Raw genomic sequence first — 22,119 nt, 5'->3', positions numbered from 1 at the left:
GTCTTGAACTCCTGGGCTCAAGCAATCCTCCCATCTTGGCCCCCCAAAGCTCTGAGATTACAGGCATGAGTCATTGCACCTGTCCCTGGTTGCTTTTCTTCATTCAGTTCTCAGCTCAAGTGGCATCTCTTCAAAGATGTCTTTTGTGCCACTCCAGCAATATGTTACCCTCCCCCACGTCTGTCACCTTCAATTCATTTACCCTGTTTTGTGGCTCCCAGAGTCCTTATCACTCTCTCAAATGAGCTTATTTAGGGTCCTCATTTCTTGTTTAGTGTCTGTCTCCTTTAGGAGAGCAGGACTTTGTTCATGTATGTAACCCCAGGATTCAGAACAGTGGCACATAGTGGGCTCTCAGTGAATGTTTGTTAAAAGCCTAGGAGGTGGCCAGGCGCAGTGACTCATGACTGTAATCCCAGTACTTTGGGAGGCCGAGGTGGGCAGATCACCTGAGGTCAGGAGTTTGAGACCAGCCTGGCCAACATGGTGAAACCCCGTCTCTAGAAAAATAGAAAAATTAGCTGGGCATGGTGGTGGGCACCTGTAATCCCAGCTACTCGGGAGGCTCAGGCAGGAGAATTGCTTGAATCTGGGAGTGGAGGTTGCAGTGAGCCAAGATTGTGCCATTGCACTCCAGCCTGGGCGACGAGAGTGAAACTCTGTCAAAAAAAAATAAGAAAGAAAGAAAAGGAAGGAAGGAAGGAAGGAAGGAAAGAAAGAAAAAAGAATGAAAGAAAGAGGAGGAGAGGGGAGGGGAGGGGAGGAAAGAAAGCCTAGAAGCCTAGAAGTTGTCAGAGGCAATCCTGGTTAGAGGGCTCATAACACTAGGAATGTTGTCATCCTTGGCCCCTGTAACTGAAGAAAGAGGCCTGACCAAGAGGGGCCTGGACCGAAACTGAAATGCACCCATTAGGACAGACAAATGCACTTGTAGTAACTGAGCAGTAGCCTAGGTCTGCAAGCCAGGTGACGGCAACCAAAAGGCGACACAACAACAGGTTGTGTCCTGAGCAAGGAGTCAGTGTCTGGAGTGTGAGACAAGGTCATGGGATGTTCCATCTGGGAGAGGTATAGCAACCAGGCTTCCAGCACGCAGCTCATCCACAGACAGTGGGAGCCCAGCCCTTTGGGGGAGATTCTGGGGCTGGGAGTTGGATGGGGACAACTAGTAAGAAAAGCAGCTCTAACTGGAGTGCTAGGCAGATTCCAAAGACTGAGATCCAGGCAAAAGTCAAGTGACGAGAACCAGACTGGGGGCTGGACTGAGTCTGAGGCCACTGGGGGCTGAACTGAGTCTGAGGCCAGAGGGGGATGGGATGGGGTGGAGAGGGCTGCAAGGATGAGCCAGGCAGGACTAGACAAGCTCTTTATTTGGGTGGGAAGAACATCTGGTGTGTGTTACCCTTCGCTGTCTAGGAGCAGAGCTCCATATGCCTAACAGAGGAAAGTGTTCAAGAGCTGTCTTCCCGAGACCCCCTCACAGCGGGATTCCAACAAGAGAGACCCCTAAAGGAGCACACCATCTTTCATGCAAAGAAATCCACCTGGAGCTATTGTAGACAAGCCTTTACTAGCCACTTTTAGTTACTTTCACAATTGGACAAGGAGCTTTCGTATCAATAATAAGACCAGATGTATGAGAAATAACTATAGGACTCTCCTGCTGGAAAACTACCAAGAGCTCTCATCGGCTCAGAAAGTAAGTCCGAGCTCGGTGCGGTGGCTCACGCCTGTAATCCCAGCACTTTGGAAGGCAGAGGCAGGCAAATCACCTGAGGCCAGGAGTTGAGACCAGCCTGGCCAAAGTGGTGAAACCTTGTCTCTACTAAAAAATACAAACATTAGCTGGGCGTGGTGGCAGGTGCCTGTAATCCCAGCTACTCAGGAGGCTGAGGCAGGGAGAATTGTTTGAACCCGGGAGGTGGAGGTTACAGTGAGCTGAGATCGCACCACTGCACTCCAGTCTGGGCAACAGAGCGAGACTCTGTCTCAAAAAAAAAAAAAAAAAAAAGTCTCCAAACTGTTCTGCCTGATGCACAAGCCCTTCCCAACCTCGGCTCCTGTTAGCACTGCTCAGCTCTCCTTGGGCCAGACCCCCAGTTGTCCTCTCTTCCAACTTCCAAGGTCATTCCTGCCCCCCTGATTTTGCCCCGATTTTGCCCGCTTCCCTCTCCTTTACCAATCTAAACCTTACACATTATTTAACAAACAAAACAAATCTAAGTATTTTCCTATGAGCCCTCCCTGATATTGAATACATAATGCTCTCACTTCCCGTGGCACAACCTCACACTTGGTGATGTTGTTGTCTAGTTTTTGTTTGCACGTACTTTCAGTGTGTACATCGTTCCTGCAAATAGATCATAGGGTCTCTGAACATAGAGAATGTGTCCTCTTGTAACATTTCTTCCCTAGCACCTAGCAAAGGTCTGGGGACATGATAGATATTTGTTGCTTGAGCCCTGCCCATCCAAGAAAGAATGGGGGTGGGGGTCACAGTCGGAACAGCCTTAGGGTTCAAGACTGATTGGTGAAAAATAGGAAGCAGAATCTAACTATTCTGGAAGTAATTGGGCCCACTGGACCAACTCTCCTTTTTTTTTTTTTTTTTTTTGACACAGTTTCACTCTGTCACCCAGGCTGGAGCACAGTGGCACAATCTTGGCTCACTGCAACCTCCGCCTCCCAGGTTCAAGTGATTCTCCTGCCTCAGCCCTCGAGTAGCTGGGATTACAGGCATGTGCCACCATGCCTGGCTAATTTTTGTATTATTAGTAGAGACAGGTTTTCGCCATGTTGGCCAGGCTGGTCTCTAACTCCTGACCTCAAGTGACCTGCCTGCCTCAGCTTCCCAAAGTCTTGGTATTACAGGCGTGAGCCACTGCGTCCGGCCATACTTTTTACTTTTAAACTGGAAAATAGGGAGAGAGTAGTCTATCTGGACATTCAAGGCACATATCTAGGGAACCTAGGAAATACTGATGAGTCCACATCTCCTTTCAAGACTTCTCTATCACTCCACCTGCACTTGCTCTCTAGAAAAACATATCGGGCTTGTGTCCCAACCCCACCGGGTGTTTCTGCCCACTGATTACACTGAGTGAGAGAATGAATTAGTCCTGAAGAAGTGACTCAAACGATGAAAATTTCAGAGAGCCTAGAAAGCTGGTAGGGAGTGTGCCACTGGCATGGAGAATATCACTCTAGTAGGGCAAACTGCCTGTTCTGCTCATCACAATCAGGAATGTCTTGGAGGAAAGCAAGACAAAAAGCCATGTGATAATCTATACAAATTTTATTTTGATATCAATTTGTATGGAAACAAGCAGGTGTCAGCATTATGCAGGCACAGAAAAAAGGGAAAGAAAAAACTCCAGTGATAATTTATCTTGTATTTATACCGTTTGGTTTCAACAAGGACAGGAAGCTTTACTGTTAGCTTCCTGTGGGAACTCCAGTTTCTGCACCTTCCCCTGCTGCCTCTCAGCATCACGATACAGCAGGGATTTCTGGGCCTTCAATCGGCAAGCCAAGCACATGAAAATCGACTCCACGTTCTGGCTCTCTTTGGGGTCCTTGGCCGATGTCTCAAACAAGAGCATGTTGTGGGCATCAGCAAATTTCAGGGCTAAGTTGGAGGGCACCTGGATCTGTTCCCTCAAGTCACACTTGTTGCCCACAAGCACTTTGGGGACTAGTGGGGGCACAGCATGCCCATTGCATTCTTGGATCCACATTTTGAGGTTGGTGAAAGATGTCATCTTGGTGACGTCATAGACGAAGACCACGGCATGTACGTTGCGGTAGTAATGCTCGACCATGCTTTTGCGGAAACGTTCCTGACCTGCTGTGTCCCACACCTGAACCTGGAAGATACAAAAACCCAAAGGTGGAGTCAGAAAAGGGAACATGAACAGAGAGGGGAAAACATGGTTCTGTAGCACTATAAAAATGAAGTGACAGGACGGGTGCGGTGGCTCACGCCTATAATCCCAGCACTTTGGGAAGCTGAGGCGGGCAGATCACCTGAGGTCAGGAATTTGAGACCAGCCTGACCAACATGGAGAAACCTCAACTCTACCAAAAATACAAAATTAGCCGGGCATGGTGGTGCATGCCTGTAATCCCAGCTACGGGGGAGGCTGAGGCAGGAGAATTGCTTGAACCAGGGAGTCGGAGGTTGCAGTGAGCCGAGATCACGCCATTGCACTCCAGCCTGGGCAAAAAGAGCAAAACTCCATTTCAAAAAAAAAAAAAAAAAGTGACAAGCCGTGACACAGGAAGTGGTTCTTTGACAGATGAGCAGAATGGACTTATCAAAGCATAAAGAGAAGTTTCAGGATTTGTCAAGTTTTTCTTAAGATTGTTAACTGAAAATCTTGAGTTGAAAAAAATCTTAAGATTTTTAGTTGAAAAACTGGATGTAAATTGGTCAACTTTTCTGGAGAGCAATTCGGCAATATTATCAAGAACCTCAAAAATGTTCATAACTCTTAGGACCTGAAATCTCACTTCCAGAAATCTATACAAAAGAAATAGGGATGTGGTCAAAATTCTGTACTAATATCTTACAGTGTTATTTAGAATTTTTTTTTTTTTTGAGACCGTGTCTCGCTCTGTCACCCAGGCTGGGGTGCAGTGGCGCCATCTCGGCTCACTGCAAGCTCCGCCTTCCAGGTTCACACCATTCTCCTGCCTCAGCCTCCCAAGTAGCTGGGACCACAGGTGCCTGCCACCACGCCTGGCTAATTTTTTGTATTTTTAGTAGAGATGGGGTTTCACTGTGTTAGCCAGGATGGTCTCGATCTCCTGACCTCGTGATCCGCCTGCCTCAGCCTCCCAAAGTGCTGGGATTACTGGCTTGAGCCACTGAGAATTTTTTTAAAACAGGAAAAACCTAAATGCTCATCAGAAAAGGAATAGCTAAAGTTCATGTCTATACAGTGGGGTCAGGTACAGTGGCTCATGCCTGTAATCCCAGCACTTTGGGAGGCTGAGGCGGGTGGATCATCTGAGGTCAGGAGTTCGAGACCAGCCTGGCCAACATGGTGAAATCCCATCTCTACTAGAAATACAAAAAAAATTAGCCAGGCCTGGTGGTGTGTACCTATAGTCCCAGCTACTCGGGAGGCTGAGACACAAGAATTGCTTGAACCCGGGAGGCGGTGGTTGCAGTAAGCCGAGATCGGGCCACTACACTTCAGCCTGGGCAACACAGTGAGACTCCGTCTCAAAAAGAATAAATAAAAAGGAAAATATATCTGTACAGTGGGATATTATGCAGCCATTAAAAATAATGTTTTCAAAGACTAAATTGTAAGAGAAACGCTCACAAAATACAAGTAAGTGAAAATGCAGAATACAGAATTTTTCTTTTTTCTTTTCTTTTCTTTTTTTTTTGAGACGGAATTTCGTTCCTGTTGCCCAGGCTAGAGTGAAATGGCGCAATCTCGGCTCACTGCAACCTCTGCCACCTGGGTTCAAGCAATTCTCCCACCTCAGACTCCTGAGTAGCTGGGATTACAGGCATGTGCCACCACGCCCGGCTAATTTTGTATTTTTAGTAGAGACGGAGTTTCTCCATGTTGGTCAGGCTGGTCTTGAACTCCCGATCTCAGGTGATCCGCCTGCCTCGGCTTCCCAAAGAGCTGGGATTACAGGCATGAGCCACCACGCCCAGCCTCAAAAGTTTTCATATGCTATGGTCCCAATTTTTTTAAAGAAACGTTAAACATAAACATATGCAAAGCACAGACTGGAAGTGTACACATCAGAACATTAATGGTTATTTATCAGCAATGAGACTATAGTGATATTTATTTTCTTCTTTTTAAATATTTTTCCATATTTTCTTCTACAAGTATGCATATATATGTTATATATATTACATATATGTTATATATAGTGTATATGTTATATATATTGTGTGTATATATGTTATATATATATGTGTATGTGTGTATATATATATATATATATTTTTTTTTTTTGTAGAGACAGAATCTTGTTATGTTGCCTAGGCTAGTCTCGAACTCTTGGCCTCAAGCAATCCTCCTGCCTCGGCCTCAAAATGTGCTGGGATTACAGGCATGAGCCACTAGCCTGAATAACTTTTTAAAGAAAACAAAGTTAGTATTAAAATCTCACCTTCAAGCCCTATTTATTTATTTATTATTTTGAGATGAGAGTCTTGTTCTGTCGCCCAGGCTGGAGTGCAGTGGTGCGATCTCAGCTCACTGCAACCTCCACATCCTGGGTTCAAGAGATTCTACCACTTCAGCCTTCTGAGGAGCTGGGATTACAGTCGTGCGCCACCATGCCCAGCTAATTTTTGTATTTTTAGTAGAGATGGGGTTTCACCATGTTGGCCAGGCTAGTCTTGAATTCCTGACCTCAAACGATCGAGCCTCCCAAAGTGCTGGGATTACAGGCGTGAGCCACCATGCCCAGCCTCCAATTTATTTTTAAGTTCACTTTTTGGTTATGTAAAAGGTAACTTAATTCACTGGATTTTTCTTCTGTATCTCAGCTTTTGGGATAAAGGCCAAATTATGAAGAAAAAGCTGCTATCTGTAACATATGCAAAGACATAACTCCCAGGAGATATACATTCAGCCCAATCTATTTCCCTTTATATATCCAACGTCTTGGACAAGGGAGATTCATGCTCAGAATGATGGTCCCAAGGCCCTATACAATTCTCAGTTATCAAAGAAAATTTGATTATGGCCACTAATTGACTGCTATGGCTCTTAAAACGAAGTATAGCCTTTATTTGGAGTTAGCAGTCAGTAAGTATAATCTAGTAAATATAATTGAATCTGTCGGCTGAGTGAAGATTTTACAGGGCCCTAGAGTCATCATTCCGAATATCAGTTTTCATTGTCCAGGCTCCCCGTCATCTCCCTCTATTGACACAGCTTCCAAGTTCCTCTGGCAAGACCTTCAGATTGAACCCTTCTTCTATTCTGATTTCTGTGTCCCTCGGCCCTCGGCCAGCCTCTCCTCTCCTCACTCCTGGACTAGAGCAAAGTATTTTGGATTGTGGATGTTTCCATTGCAGGGTCTCCTGAACACTGCTCGCTTGCTTGCTTTTTTTTTTTTTTTTTTTTTTTTTTGAGATGGACTGTTGCTCTGTTGCCCAGGCTGGAGTGCAGTGGTGCAATCTCAGCTCACTGCAACCTCCACCTCCCAGGTTCAAGCGATTCTCCTGCCTCAGCCTCCCAAGTAGCTGGGATAACAGGCGTGTGCCACTGCGCCTGGCTAATTTTTGTATTTTTAGTAGAGACGGGGTTTTGCCGTGTTGGCCAGGCTGGTCTCGAACTCCTGACCTTAGGTAACAAAAAAGTGAACTTAAAAATAAATTGGAGGCCAGGCGCGGTGGCTCACGCCTGTAATCCCAGCATTTTGGGAGGCCGAGGCGGGCGGATCACGAGATCAGGAGATCGAGACCATACTGGCTAACACAGTTAAACCCCGTCTCTACCAAAAAGTACAAAAAAATTAGCTGGGTGTGGTGGCAGGCGCCTGTAGTCCCAGCTACTCAGGAGGCTGAGGCCAGAGAATGGCATGAGCCCGGAAGACGGAGCTTGCAGTGAGCCGAGACGGTGCCACAGCACTCCAGCCTGGGCAACAGAGCTAAACTCCATCTCAAAATAAAAAATAAATAAATAAAAATAAATTGGAGTCTGAGTATAGTGGCTCACTCCTGTAATCCCAGCATGTTGGGAGGCCCAATCACTGCCGATCCACCTGCCTCAGCCCCTGAAAGTGCTGGGATTACAGGCGTGAGCCCCAGTGCCTGATCTCTGAATACTGGCTTTCTGACTAGCTTTACTCAATCCCTGCTTGTATCAGCATGCCATTCACCTCTTCAGGAAACTACTGCAGCCCTCTACTGTATGTGGCATCACATGGATTCCACATGTGGAATTCTGTCTGCCATAATTTGACCCTTCCCAACCTGGTTTCAAACTACTCAGCTACACCTGGTTGATTCCCTCCTCTGTACTTTGGGTCATGTTAGTCCACTCCTCCCCTATAGAATCAGCTGCCCCCTCATTGCCCTATCCAAATCTCACCCATTCTTCAAGGTTAAGCTCATGCCTCAGGCTTCTTCCTCAAACCTTCGCCAACTTCCCTTCAATTCTCTTTTCTTAGGAATCTCTGTTGCACTTTGAGTCTGCATCATACCATTTTGAATAGATTTATGTTTTCTAATTGTCTCGTCAGTGCTCTTGGCATCTCTCCAGCAAGACTGTAAGCAGTCTTTTCCTGCATCAGACCACACTCGTCACTGAGGTTGTCATCATCATCATTATCAGCAGCAGACACATTATCAAAAGGCAGTGATGGCCTGAACCACTAAAACTACAAGCAGTCTGGCATCCTAGATATGTGCCAAGGCGATTTCAGAGAGAACGTCTGACTGTGATCACACAGAAAAAACATAAGTCCTCAAAGACTGATTTGCTTCTGCAAGCAAGAGACAGAAAATACTTTCATTTCTTCCACCTCTCCGTGGTGTTCCGAACAGGAAGAAAGGGAGAGCAGACCACAGGAGGAATGGAGGTCAGTAGGAAGACAGCAGGCATAGCCCAGGAATATCATTACCACTTGGCTCCTGATCCCCACTCCCCCCACCCCCCAGGAGTCTTCACTCTTGCCTTTTGCCTCTGAAGAAGGCTGAATCCCTACCAGCCCTCAGGCATGTGGCAGATGCTTTAACACCATGAGCTCAGGACTCTAAAAATACCTGCCACTAGCAGGAACACGGGTGGGAGTGTGTGAGGTGTTTGAGGCTGAGTGAGGTTGGCCATTTGGCTTTTCTTTGGCTTCATAATTGCGTATGCCGCCCAAATTGCCGGAACTGCCAGGAGGGCCCTCTCTGCTGGAGACCTCCTCTGTCTTTCCAACGCTATTGGGAGCCTTGAAGCTTTTATTTGGAGGCTCCGAATTTAAACTGCAGGCACTGCTCCCTTCCAGCTCTTTGTAAACCCCACCCTGAGTTCTTTGCAGATGTGTCTGTCGTGAGAGGGGAGCCAGGAAGCAGGCTGCTCGCAGCAGAAAATAGAAGAACCAGTGGTGTGGCCTCAGAACCATCAGAAAGGAAGATCACAGCAGGCAGGCTCCCTAAACACATGAAATGATCTCATTAAAAAAAAAAAAAATCACCGGGCGCGGTGGCTCATGCCTGTAATCCCAGCACTTTAGGAGGCCGAGGCAGGTGGATCACAAGGTCAGGAGATCGAGACCATCCTGGCTAACGCGGTGAAACCCTGTCTCTACTAAAAAATACAAAAAATTAGCTGGGCATGGTGGTGGACGCCTGTAGTCCCAGCTACTCGGGAGGCTGAGACAGGAGAATGGCGTGAACCTGGGAGGCGGAGCTTGCAGTGAGTCGAGATCGCGCCACTGCACTCCAGCCTGGGCGACAGAGCAAGACTCCATCTCAAAAATAAATAAATAAATAAATTAATTAATTAATTTTAAAAAATCAGACATGGTCTCACTCAGTCACCCAGGTTGGAGTGCAGTGGCATGATCTCGGCTCATTGCAGCCTCAACTTCCCCAGGCTCAGGTGATCCTCCCACCTTGGCCTCCCGAGTAGCTGGGACTACAGGCATGCACCACCACACCCGGCTAATTTTTGTATTTTTTGTAGAGATGGGGTTTCCCCATGTTGCCCAGGCTGGTCTCAAATTCCTAGGCTCAAGTGATCTGCCCGCCTGGGCCTCCCAAAGTGCTGGGACTCTAGGTGTGAGCCACCACGCCTGGTCTCTTTCTCTCTCTCTCTCTCTCTTTTCCAGACAAGATCTCATTGTGTCACCCAGGCTGGAGTGCAGCAGTGCAATCATGGCTCACTGCAGCCTCAACCTCCTAGGCGCAAGCAATCCTCCCTCTTCAGCCTTCGGAGTAGCTGGGACTACAGGCACGCACCAGCACACCCAACTAATTTTCATATTTTTTTATTTCATAGAGATGGGGTCCTCCTTATGTTGCCCAGGCTGGTCTGGATCTCCTGGGCTTAAGCAATCATCCTGCCTCGGCCTCCCAAAGTGCTGGCAAGCCACCTTACCTAGCAGTGATCTCATTTTGTTTGAGAGTTAGGTGTTCCTTTCTCAGCATCTTCATAAACCCCTGGCCCCCGCCAAGCAGTGAAAGCATCTCCTTCCTCTTTCGCAGCTGCCTCTCCTCTCACCCTTTCCTCCTTTCCTGTGGGCACCATATCCATACAGTGGATGGGGTTGAAGACTGCCTCTTAGCCACAGCCACATACATGTACCCCAGATCCTTGTTTCTGTCAGATGGCCAATGGGGTATAGTGGAGTCAAATCAACTTGGGTGCAGATCTCGGCCCAAGTCATGTTAGTACATGACTTGTTAGGTGTCCTTAGATAAGTTAGGTGTCCTTAGGTAAGTTACTTTCTCTGTCTTCAGTGTCCTCATCTGGAAAGTGATGATAACAATAGTAATCAGGTAGGGATGCTATGAGGATTAGTAGTCCTTGTAAGTACGTGACCCAGTGCCTAATATACACTCTCCCTTCTTTCATGGCCTGAAACCTCCACCATTAAGTCTAGATGGGCAACAACTTGAGCAAGCACTGTTGGAAAGGCAGCAAGCATCCCAGCTCTTCTGCTCAGAAGCTGAGTAAATGCCAGACAAGTCTTTTAACCTCCCTGAACTGAGCCTTGTTTTTCTCATCTCTGCAATGGGACCTTGATCCTCCTATGGTTGCTGGGATGATCCAGTGAAATAACACATGAGAAAGGACTTTTGGAAAATGTCAAGCACTCTGCAAATATTAGTTGTTGCTCTGGTCTCAGAAAGGCCATCAAGCCCTCTCCTGTCGGTATGGTTCCTTGGGTCCATTGGTCTCTCATCCTGGAAATCACAGAAAGCTTGGCTTCTCGAAGGTGAGACAGAGCTAAAGGCCATCCAGTGGGGAGGGGGTGGAGAGAGGAATACTGGCAACATGCCATGGGTGGCCGGGGGCAGGCCCGAACTGATGGGGTGCTGGAGGAGGATGGAGGGGCACAGCATGGGGAACTGCCAAAGAGATATCTAACCTTTTGAACTATTTTCTGGGCGAGCTTCAGCAAGCCCCCAACCCCCTGCATGTGCTCTTAGCTGACAGGGGGATTTCTTTTCCCTAGGAAACATTAACTGGCATCTTTCTATAGATGAGGCATGAATGTGCTTTTGTTGGAGGCCGATGGGGGAGGGTAGAAGTGCAAAAAAAGGAGACAAATACATCTGTAACCTTTGGAGCATGCCCCAGTGGATGATGGGAAAAGTTTAAAAGAAACCTGTTTTCAACTAGCTGGACTGTCCCATCTGCATCTAAGATCCACACACAAAGCTGACACAGAGAATGGCAAAGGAGGACAGAGACAAAGAGAAACTCACACACAGAAAGAAGCAGCAAGGGAGACAGAGAAACTCACACTGATGGATAATTAACCATTAAGCTAACTGGCAGAAGATAGAAGCTCAGAAGCCCTAAGGAAGAAATGATGTCATTCTGACTGCAGGCAGCTTCCAAGGAACACTTAGCTCAGCCTCCATCCACTTGATAATGTAACACAGGAAGGTATTTTTTTCCCCCAGTGATCAGTAGAGGAACAGAAACTCACAGTCCTGAGCTGTACCTGCCCATAGCCACAGCTGACCTGCAGTTTGTCTTGTCCCCAGGGCTGGGGCACAGGGAGTGCCCAGCCTGTGGGAGGAACCAAACTATTATAGACAGAAGTGCAGCTTCCATGCAAATATACAAAGAATGATTCAAAAATTAGTTTCTTAGCCTCCCCTCTACTACATACCCTCCCTCTCTACACACACACACACACCCCTATTCGGCATTTTCCAATGCATTTAGGAGACAGACTCAATAAATTTAGCTACATCTGTAGGTGACAGACACATCATAGTCATTAAGGGAAGCTCCACTCTTCCTTTGGGGGTTGGGGGATGCCTCCACCCTTCCTAGGCTGATGTCAGGAAAGACTGTCAGCTATCTCTTATGATGTCCCTCCGGATTCTTGTCATAGGTGGCCTTGTGGGTTGGATGGACCATGGAGCTAGGCTGGAGAGAGGATTTTGTGCCAGGCAGCATGATGTGTGGAAAGAGCACCAGAAAGGGAATTAGGAGACATGAGTTCTAGGCCTGGCCCTGTGTGATCTTGGGCAAGTCACTTTCCCTCTCTGAGTCTCAGTTTCCTATCTGCAAGAGGAGGACACTGGATTACAGAATCTGTAACATCTCTTTTATCTCTGAACATTTTCTGCATCTCACACCTGAGTTGAGATAATCAAGGTGCAAAAAGTAAACCCAGGGCTCCTGCCTATAATCCCAGCACTTTGGGAGGTCGAGGCAGGTGGATCACCTGAGGTCAGGAGTTCGAGACCAGCCTGGCTAACATGGTGAAACCCCATCTCTACTAAAAATATAAAAATTAGCTGGGCATCATGGCAGGTGCCTATAATCCCAGCTACTCAGGAGGCTGAGGCAGGAGAACTGCTTGAACCCAGGAGGCCGAGGTTGCAGTGAGCTGAGATCGTGCCATTGCACTCCAGCTTGGGCAACAACAGTGAAACTCCCTCTCAAAAAAAAAAAAAAAAAAAAAAAAAAAAAGTAAACCCAGTTGAGTTCTGTGTGTCCTGGATACAAATTGAAGGAGACATTTGAAAGGCTCCTGGGGGCCTTGGGCTATAACCCTAAGTCCCTGGCCTAGAAGAAAGAGCAAGACTGGCTGCCTGGCATTCTATCTCCCCCTGTCAAACTCCCCCAATCTAGGGGACTGAATATTGCCCTGTAGAGTGAAATGCAGTGGTAAAGGGCATGGTCTCTGAATCTGGGTTGAAATCGTGGCCCTGTAACAGGAAAGGTAGGATAGTGAGGTGGCGAAGTGCTTGGGCTCAAGAGTCAAAGGCTGAAGCTCAGATCCATGTGCCACTGGGTTATTTCATCTCTCTTAGCCTCAGTCTCCTTATCTATAAAATGGGAATGATAACAATACTGCTGATTTCATAAAGCTGCTGTGAGGAGTAAATAAGATAACGCATGTAAAGTGCCTAGCCTGGGCTCTTTGCTTATTCAATACATAGTTGTTATTATTATTATTATTGCCTACTCACTGGAGGCTTTTCTTGATGTTCATACAATTGAGTTCATCAGGACTCAATTGTAAATGCTTTGATGGGGTGAGGGTGGGGAACATAATGATTGGAGACAGCAAATGGGGCTTCAATACCCTAGGGATGGCCTTGATAATTAATTACAGTGTGGCTCTAACTACACCAAATCAGTTGTCCCTAGCAGGGGTTCATGTATGTGCTACCCCGGGACACAGGCAGGCAGCCCAGAAGAGGCCACACCCTTGCTCTTAGACTGAGAAGAGCTGGCTGAGACCTCTCTACCACTCTCCTCCAAGGGCTGGTATGTTACAGCCCAAAAGCCTTCTATTGCTGGCCATGGTCTAGGCCAGACCTCGGACTGTCACACTGGACTTTTCTCTCTCTCGCAAAGGACGAAGCCCTTGGCAGTCATCTCCAAGCATGGCTTTGGCATGTATTCCTTGAACAACTTCAGGCTAGCCAGAGTGCGAGGCCAAATCTTCTCTTATCTAGATCACGTGCTAGCCGCCAGGCTCTGCCATCTTCCCACAGACATGCTGGTCTCTCGCCTGCCAGCATGGTCCTGAGATTGCAGCAGCTTTACAAGAAGCAGGGTCACCATCTCCCCACTCCCACACGCCACTCTGAGCTCCTTCGGAATCTGCCCTCAGAGGACTCCTCCATGAGCAGTGTCACAAGGCTTTGTCCTCTTGAAAATATCATCTTCCCCAAAAAAGCCTGTATTAAGCACTTATCTGCACGTGGTGTTGTGCTGAGCTCTGTTTCTAGTGAGTCACACTGTCACAGGCTCTGCCCTCTGGGAAAAAGTCTGGAATCTTTGCCAGAGACTGTAAAGTCCAGTTTGGCTAAGTACTGGGGTGTTAGAAGAGAAGGAATAGTTTAAAAATTCCTTCAAGGCCACTGGGTGGTGACTCTTCCACTCGTGTTCATCTGTCATCCCTCACTTTCTAGCTTCTTCCTCCCTTCTTCTTTAGATTCCCAAACACTTCATTTTTTCCATCTAAATTTCAGATGGACTTATTTCCCACCTTTTAAATCCAGGGAACTCTTTGGCTCACTGTAGCACTTCATTTTAAGCAAATGGGAGCATTAGGTTTTTGAGGTTTAAGAGCCCATCTGTAAAGATATTTCTACTTTGGATTACAAAGGCATGTTTTAGAAATTCTAGAATCTTATAGCCTTACATTAAAGAAGCTAGACACACTAGAGGAAGTCTTAACCAAGCAAATGTCAACAGCCCCAGGAAAGGACAGAGACAGATACCGCCTTTGACTTTAAAAGGAAATGTAGCACTTCCCTTCCAAAATGCAAGGGGCAAAAAAGATCACGATTTCAAAATAATGTTCTATCTTCCTACCCTGGGGCTCTCCCTTATCAGTACTGAGCTGTCCATCTTCCTGACATCTAGTGCGTTGGCCTAGTTTCTGAAGCCATTTTTAGAACACGTTCATTTTAATAATCAAGGAGTCAGGAGTCTCGCACAGTTTCAAGTGTTTCATCAGTTTCATCAGTTACTCAGCCCTTCTCTCCACGTCACTCAGAGGAGGGGCCTTGTGGTCACTTTGGCAGTTTGACCAGCAAGAAGGAGGCTTACTGTCACCCCTGACTCTGTCTAAGGTCCAACCATACGCTCAAGGAAACGCCAGCTGTGAGCCTAGAGGAGTTGTCTTCAGTGATCCCAGTGCCTTTATAGAGGCCCCCCTCTGCTCCCCTGACACAAGAAGTTGCCCTTGTTATGTCCTCCCTCCCGCCATCCCCTGCACATTGACATATTCCTGTCATATCAGGTTTCTACCTTTTCTGAATTAAAGGTGAGCACAAATGGTCAGACAAGAATATTTGCACTTAGCCTATTACATAAACTCATGGAGGGGGAGGATTGAACATTCCCCTGGCCCTCGGTTAAGTCACTGCATTTTTACAAAGACCTGAAGACAATACCAACAGAATGAATAAGGAGCAGTTCATGTATTAGATACCCCAGACAAGTAAAGAAGATATCATTCCAGGGGGGCTGTTACAAAAAAACAAGTTTTGTCTATTACGAAGGGCTGGACCCTGCCTCAATTTCTTTAAAAGGGCTCATGGCTTTCTGCCAGAACCACCCCACTCCACCGCCATCTCAACTCAGCCCTAATTTTTTAACTATAAACTGCAATTTAAAATAAAGCAGCTTTTTCATTCTCCATGGATTTCCATCATTTCCTTCCCTCTAACGCCTTGAGGCTTAGCCAAAGTGGGGTTTTGCAGCCTATCGGCACCCAAGCGGTAGAAGAGACATCAGGATGTGTAAAGTGCTTTGGGATCCATCCCAGAGACTAGGACCCACAGATGCCTCCTGCCTCCCTCTGCCCACAGGTGCCGCTGCTCGGGGTAGGGGTCATGGATGGGAATCCAACATGCTTTTCCTGGCAGGACCTGTCAGGCAGGGGCTAAGGGTAAGAATGCAACCCCATTCTCAACCGCCCTAAAAAACTGAGTGAGGTGGGGACGGGGCCCCGCTGAGAGAGGTGAAAAGGGGTGAGGAGGAGCCGAGGGTCCTCGGCTCAGCAAGAGGCGAAACTGCCACGCGCTGGACGCTGGACGACGACAACCGCTAGAGCTATGCCTCGGGCGAGGTCCCCTCCCGGGTCCCACCCTTCCTGGACCTGACCCCCTGGATCACCTTGATCTTCTCGCCCTCGATTTCCACGGTCTTCTCCCTGAAGTCCACGCCGATGGTGGCTTCAGTCTTGTCTGGGAAGGTACCCCCGCAGAAGCGGAAGGTCAGGCAGGTCTTGCCCACGTTGGAGTCCCCAATCACGATTATTTTGAAGATGCGAATCTGCACGTACTGGTCCAGCGACGAGTCGAGCTCCAGGGACGCCAGGCCAGCGGCCGAGGCGGGCTGCAGGCTCCCATGGCCCAGGATGGGCTGCGCCATCTCCCCCGGACCGAACCGGGGCCCCAACCCCCCTTGAGGGCTCCACACAAAGAGAACGTCCACGTTCGTGCGCTCGAGGCGAGCGAGCTCTGTGCGTGTGTGTGTGCGCGCGTGTGTGTGTGTCCGCCCGTGTGTGCGTGCGCCGGCACCGTGTGCGCGCGCGCGCGTGAAGGGGGTGCCTCTCACTCCGGGCCCCCCTCCTCCTCCTCCAGCGCACCCTCCTTGCAGCTCGGAGGCACCAACACAAAAGCCAGGGAGAGGAGGAGAGAGGGAGGAGAGTGGACGAGCCGCGAGCCTTCTGCCTGTGTGCGCCCTCGGACCGGATGCTCTGGCGAAGGACCCTACCGCGCTGCTCCAGCCGCCGCCGCGCCTCGGCCCACACCCTCCCCTGCCTGCATTCCCGGGACGGACCCGAGGGAAGAAGCCTCAGGAGGAAAGAGACGGGGTGGGGACAGCGGCACACGCCACCCCGGGATAGACTTCTTTCTCCTTGCCCCCGTTTATGTTATAGCTTTCGGGCTCCCCACCCCCACTGGCTCGAGCGCACGGGGTCAGCGGGCAGGGAGCACAGCTGCGGAGGACAAAGAGCTGCACCTTAAGACATCACTGGATCACTTCGGCCTCCCTGGAGCAACGCAACTCTGCGGGGATGGGGTGGGGGCGGAGGCACCTCTTTCACCTCGGGAGCAGCGGACAACTGAGCCGCGCCTTCCCGGTCCCCGCTACCCCGTCCCCTCTACCCCCACCCTCTACCCGACTCGCGCCTTGGGATAAAGGGATGCTCTGTCTTAATGAGTGAGCAGGTGCACTCGCGGGCCCCAGGCAGCCTGGGAGGCCGCTGCCAAGACACGCAGTGGGTTGTCCGGGGCCTGTACAGCTGAGAGGAGGGAGCCAGCGGGCACGCGTGTGCGTGTGTAGGGGGTGTAACTGTTTCTGTTACAGACTTGCCAGATGTAGGGGGGCGCGTACCAGGCGCCAACATCCCCTTATCACACCACGCGCACCCATCCTCTGAATGTTCAGGAGAGCGGCTCCTATTGGCTGCCGCAGTCGGTTGTGTTTGGCTGGCCAATGGGGAAGGCCCGCCGCGGGAGAGGGCCACACAGAGGCTAGGAGAAGGGGGGGAAGCTAGTGGTGGCAGTTCCAGCAAAAGGGGACTTTGTTTACGGGGCTAGCCATTACTGGCCCAGGTGGAGGATCTTGGGACAATGGCATAAGCTCCACAGTGCCTTCCATTCCCAAGCCCTCCATATAACCATAAGTCCCTCCAGAACGCTGGAGTTTCAGAGGGAGTTGGGAATCCCTAGGAGGGTTCACCTCCCCCTGCAGCTGAATGTAGAACAAAGTGGTTGGGTCTAATTTGCCAGAAGCCTAGATTATGCTTGGAAGATGATAAATGAACACAACCTCCTTACAGTATTAGGGGGCTGCTGCCCAAAGCTTACTAATCATCACACACATCTTGGTCAAGACCAGTATTCCTTCTCCCTAGTCATTCGCGGGTTCAGAATTTGTTTGAAATCGACTTTACTGGGGGTACAATTTACATACGATAAAGTGCACCCATTTGTTTCTTTTAAGACTTTACCTCTCCCCCTACATATTTCATAAGCTAAGGTAACACTGACACATGTCACTAGCACTGACTCGTGAGTTATTGCTAATGCCATTAAGGTCAGGGATTCAAACAGCACAGTTGAGCTGCCATCTTATTTGGGAGGTTGAGCTGCAGGAAGAGACAAACATGACCAAATCCATTTCTGCTGAGAGAAAAACAATTCAGTGCATCAGTGATATACCTGAAAGCAAATTGGAATGTGACTACTCAAGGACGTCCAAGTTACTCAGAATGGCGTCTTCCAGTTAATAAGTTTATTAGCTGAGCTAGCAGATATATTTACAGCTAACCCTTTTATCATATATGTGGGTCGCCCATTTCTAAAACCCTACATTATACTACTCAGCATTAAAACTACCCAGATAAGGATTTCCTCTTAGTTGGCTAATCCAAAATCATCCTTATGAATACCAATTTTCATTGTATTATGTATCAATCATCATTGTACAGTATTTTTGGTTTTGATTAGTCTGATGCCTAGTTTGCTGGATCGTTCCCCTCTGTATTGGAAGTTAATGCCCCTGATGATCTTTATCTACAGAATAGCTTTAAGGTGGAGAGGGGTAACTATTAATTAGGTACATCCTGTACACAAAGTAGAAAGGGGCTTTGCCCTTTGCCAATTCACAGCTAGAATTAATGCTAACTTCCTGAGAGATATTAAAAAAAACATATGTACATAATAAGATTATTTCAATGTAAGCTTCTAGCAAAAACTTGTCACTGAGTCTACTTTTGTAAGGAAGAAACTTTGATTTCTGAAAATATGATATCTCAAAATGGGCTTCTTGCCCTAATAAAAGGTGTCTGTTACTTCTGTGGGGTGAGACTTTGGGGGATTTCCACTTATATTTTTTGGAATTAATTCAATGAGTATATATTGCTTTTGAAAAAAGATAAAAATATAATTTTTAATTAAAAGGACAGGAAAACTACCTTATTGTACCTATTGTAAAAAAATTAAATGTACTGTACAATGCCCTTTGTGTTAATTGTGCATTATTAAATTACTGACTTTCAAATACATGCAGTTGTTTTCATAGGTACCTGATTATCATGATTTTGACAGTGTTTTCCAGTCTCTTTTGCCATCAGATATAATTAACTTTGTATTTAATCAATCCATGATTATTGGTTTTTACAAATATCAATAAAAATCAATGCAAGGCTGTTAAAATGTTAAGTAAATATAAATAATTTTTACCTTACTTTGGAATTGATACTTTTTTTTTTTTTTTTTTTTTTTTGAGATGGAGTCTCGCTCTGTCACCCGGGCTGGAGTGCAGTGACACAATCTCGGCTCACTGCAAGCTCCGCCTCCCAGGTTCACGCCATTCTCCTGCCTCAGCCTCCCAAGTAGCTGGGACTACAGGCGCCCGCCACCACGCCTGGCTAATTTTTTTGTATTTTTAGTAGAGACGGGGTTTCACTGTGTTAGCCAGGCTGGTCTCCATCTCCGGACCTCGTGATCCGCCCGCCTTGGCCTCCCAAAGTGCTGAGATTACAGGCATGAGCCACCGTGCCCGGCCTGGAATTGATACTTTCAATATTTATCCCCTGGCCTAAAGTGATCCACCCTCCTCGGCCTCCCAAAGTGCTGGGATTACAGGCATGAGCCACAGAGCCTGACCACATTTTCAATATTTATCCAAAGGAGCTCTAGATAAAATGTCACCCATTGCCTGAATTTCTGAACACTGATCTACTCTGCTTAATGGGTAAGGGAGCCCTGGATCATCTTCACCACATAATGACTACTTCCTAGGCCTGGCACAGTGGCTCACACGTGTAATCCCAACACTTTGAGAGGCTGAGGCGGCAGGATTGCTTGAGCCCAGGAGTTCAAGACCAGCCTGGGCAACGTAATGAGACTGTCTCTTAAAGAAAACCAAAAAACAAAACTACTTCCTGGGTTAAACTTCATAAAAGTGTGTCTTTGTAGGCCGGGCGAGGTGGCTCATGCCTGTAATCCAAGCACTTTGGGAGGCCGAGGCAGGCGATCACCTGAGATCAGGAGTTCAAGACCAGCCTGGACAACATGGTGGAACCCCGTCTCTACTAAAAATAGAAAAATTAGCAGGGCGCGGTGGCATGTGCCTGCAATCCCAGCTACTCGGGAGGCTGAGGCAGGAGAATTGCTTGAACCTGGGAGGCAGAAGTTGCAGTGAGCCGAGATCCTGCCACTGCACTCCAGCCTGGGTGACAAAGGGAGACTCCGTCTCAAGAAAAAAAAAAAAAAAAAAAAAAAAGTATCTTTGTAACTTCTTTCTTTTTCTTTTTTGAAATAGGGTCTCGCTCTGTCATCCAGGCTGGAGTGCACGGGAGCAATCACTGCTCACTGCAGTCTCGATCTCCTGGGCTCAAGTGATCCTCCCATCTCAGCCTCCTGAGTAGCTGGAACCACAGGCACATACCACCACGCCTGGCTAATTTAAAAAAAAAAATGGTAGAGATGAGGTCTCATTATGTGCTCAGGCTGGTCTGGAACTCCTGGCCTCAAACAATCTTCCCACTCGTCCTCCCAAAGTACTGGGATTACAGGCATGAGCCACTGCACCCGGCCCTGTAATTTCATTCTCTATCCCCATTCCACCAAAAAAAAAAAAAAAAAAAGTAACTTCATTACCTCCAAAGTTAGGGCCCAACTCTTGCCAGTTCAAATCTGGCCCCCCACCATACTTGCCTGTCTTTATCACTACTTCTTTATTTTTTTCTTTTTGGAGACAGAGTCTTGCTCCATCATTCAGGCTGGAGTGCAGTGGCACAATCTTGGCTCACTGCAGCCTCCACCTGGCAGGTTCAAGCGAGTCTCCTGCCTCAGTCTCCCTAGTAGCTGGGATAACAGGCGCATGCCATGGCGCCCGGCTAATTTTTGGATTTTTTGTAGAGACGGGGTTTCACCATGTTGGCCAGACTGGTCTTAAACTCCTGACCTAAAGTGATTCACCCGCCTAGGCCTCCCAAAGTGCTGGGATTACAGGCATGAGCCACGGAGCCTGACCACATCAATACTTCTTAGTATGTACTCTCTATCATTGTCCCCCGAAAATGTGCTGGGTTTTGGTTTTTTAAAACAGTTCCAAGCCTTTTCATTTAACAAACAGCATGGTGCTTCCTCTAAGACACTTTACAAATATTAGCTCATTTAGTCTTCCAAACACCCTCCTGAGATTTGTAGATGAGGAAAATGAGGCACAATTAAGTGACTTGCCCAGGTGGCAGAGCCAGGATTCAATGTGGGTTGGTCTGGATCCAAGGTCAACATGTTTAACAATGAAAAATGTTATCTTTGGTCCGAAAGTATTCACCATCTGAAATATCAATCCTTTTCCTCCACTGTTTGAATTTTACTACTCATCCTTCAAGACACAACTCAAATAACTTCTTATATGAAGTTCTACCATAGCGATTCCATCCCATAGTCTTCTCTCTTGCTCTGTCCGGCACTACACCAGATATTATTTCAATGACCGGTATATGTCATCTCCCCAACTAGACAGTGGCCACTTCCTATATAGATGCTACGTCCAAATAAACCCATTGTAAACTGAAAATATCGTAAGTCGAAACTGCATTTAATACCCTGATAAACCCATCATAAAGTCAAAAAACCGTAAGTTGAACCATGCTTAAGTCCAGATGCTCCTCGACTGACATGGGGTTAGGTCTCATTAAACCCATCATAAAGTCGAAAAATTGTAAGTCGAACCATTGTGAGGGGTAAGTCGGGGACCATCCGTACTTTTCATACCCAACAGAGCCCCTTTTATAGTACAATCCAAGAGGTAAGTGCTCAATAAATACTTGTTAAATGAATATGCAAGCTGAATCTTTGAAACAGGCACATTGTATGTTCTGCATGCAGCCAAAACATTATTTCCAATTTAGCTTATATCTGGCAGAGTCAAAACACTTATTTACACTCAGCCCCTCACCCTACTCCCATAACTGAAAGTTCTGCTTAGAAGACTTCTCTTCCCAGAAAGTCCGAGAAGCACGAACGCTTTTTGCTAACATCCTGCTCCCAAGCACGGAAACCACAGCAGGAGACTGTGTGTATCTGTAGCACCTGGTATACAGCATCTAGGACACACAACTGAACTAATAAATAAAGGTGACAGGCGGGAAGAAGAGCGCAGAATTACTTGTCCGGGAAACGGGTTGGGTGGGAAAGAGCCGGCAACTGGTAAAAGATGGAAGTACACGCCGGATCTGGGAAGCCAGGTTCCGCGCCTCGGACTCATGGAAAAACTGGATCTGGATCACTGCAAAAGAATCAGGAAGGCTTCGGTATCAAGTAACTGGTGTCCTAAAACCAAAAAACAAAGTGCGATGCCGGGGCTACGCTGTTGTGAGATGCTGTTATCAGTTCCCGTCACCAACACAGCGGCAGCACCAGGCACAACCGCCAATCAAAGCGGCCCCACGAGTCCCTCC

At 47.6% G+C, this 22,119-nt stretch overlaps 1 protein-coding gene across 1 annotated transcript; it reads right to left on the bottom strand.

Annotated features, from left to right (window-relative positions):
- Nucleotides 1–3,277: 3,277 nt before the first annotated feature.
- RAB33A (RAB33A, member RAS oncogene family) lies at nucleotides 3,278–18,651 on the bottom strand. The gene is made up of 2 exons (XM_016944285.4): nucleotides 15,807–18,651; nucleotides 3,278–3,866 (listed from the first exon to the last, which is right to left on the bottom strand). The coding sequence occupies exons 1-2, from the start codon at nucleotides 16,062–16,064 to the stop codon at nucleotides 3,411–3,413; spliced, it is 714 nt and encodes a 237-aa protein (XP_016799774.1). The 5' UTR covers nucleotides 16,065–18,651; the 3' UTR covers nucleotides 3,278–3,410.
- Nucleotides 18,652–22,119: the final 3,468 nt, after the last annotated feature.

The sequence above is a fragment of the Pan troglodytes genome, chromosome X (genome assembly GCF_028858775.2).
Source record: "Pan troglodytes isolate AG18354 chromosome X, NHGRI_mPanTro3-v2.0_pri, whole genome shotgun sequence".
NCBI classification, from domain to species: domain Eukaryota; kingdom Metazoa; phylum Chordata; class Mammalia; order Primates; family Hominidae; genus Pan; species Pan troglodytes.
Note: the sequence above shows the minus strand (reverse complement) of the source record. Positions and strands in the feature narration are given on the sequence as shown.

Bases quoted from the DNA above. Each gene is read 5' to 3' on its own strand.
- RAB33A (XM_016944285.4), bottom strand. From the start codon at position 16,064: ATGGCGCAGCCCATCCTGGGCCATGGGAGCCTGCAGCCCGCCTCGGCC. The intron at 3,867-15,806 runs GTGATCCAGGGG...TGTATCTTCCAG, and splicing joins TCGAGGGCGAGAAGATCAAG to GTTCAGGTGTGGGACACAGC.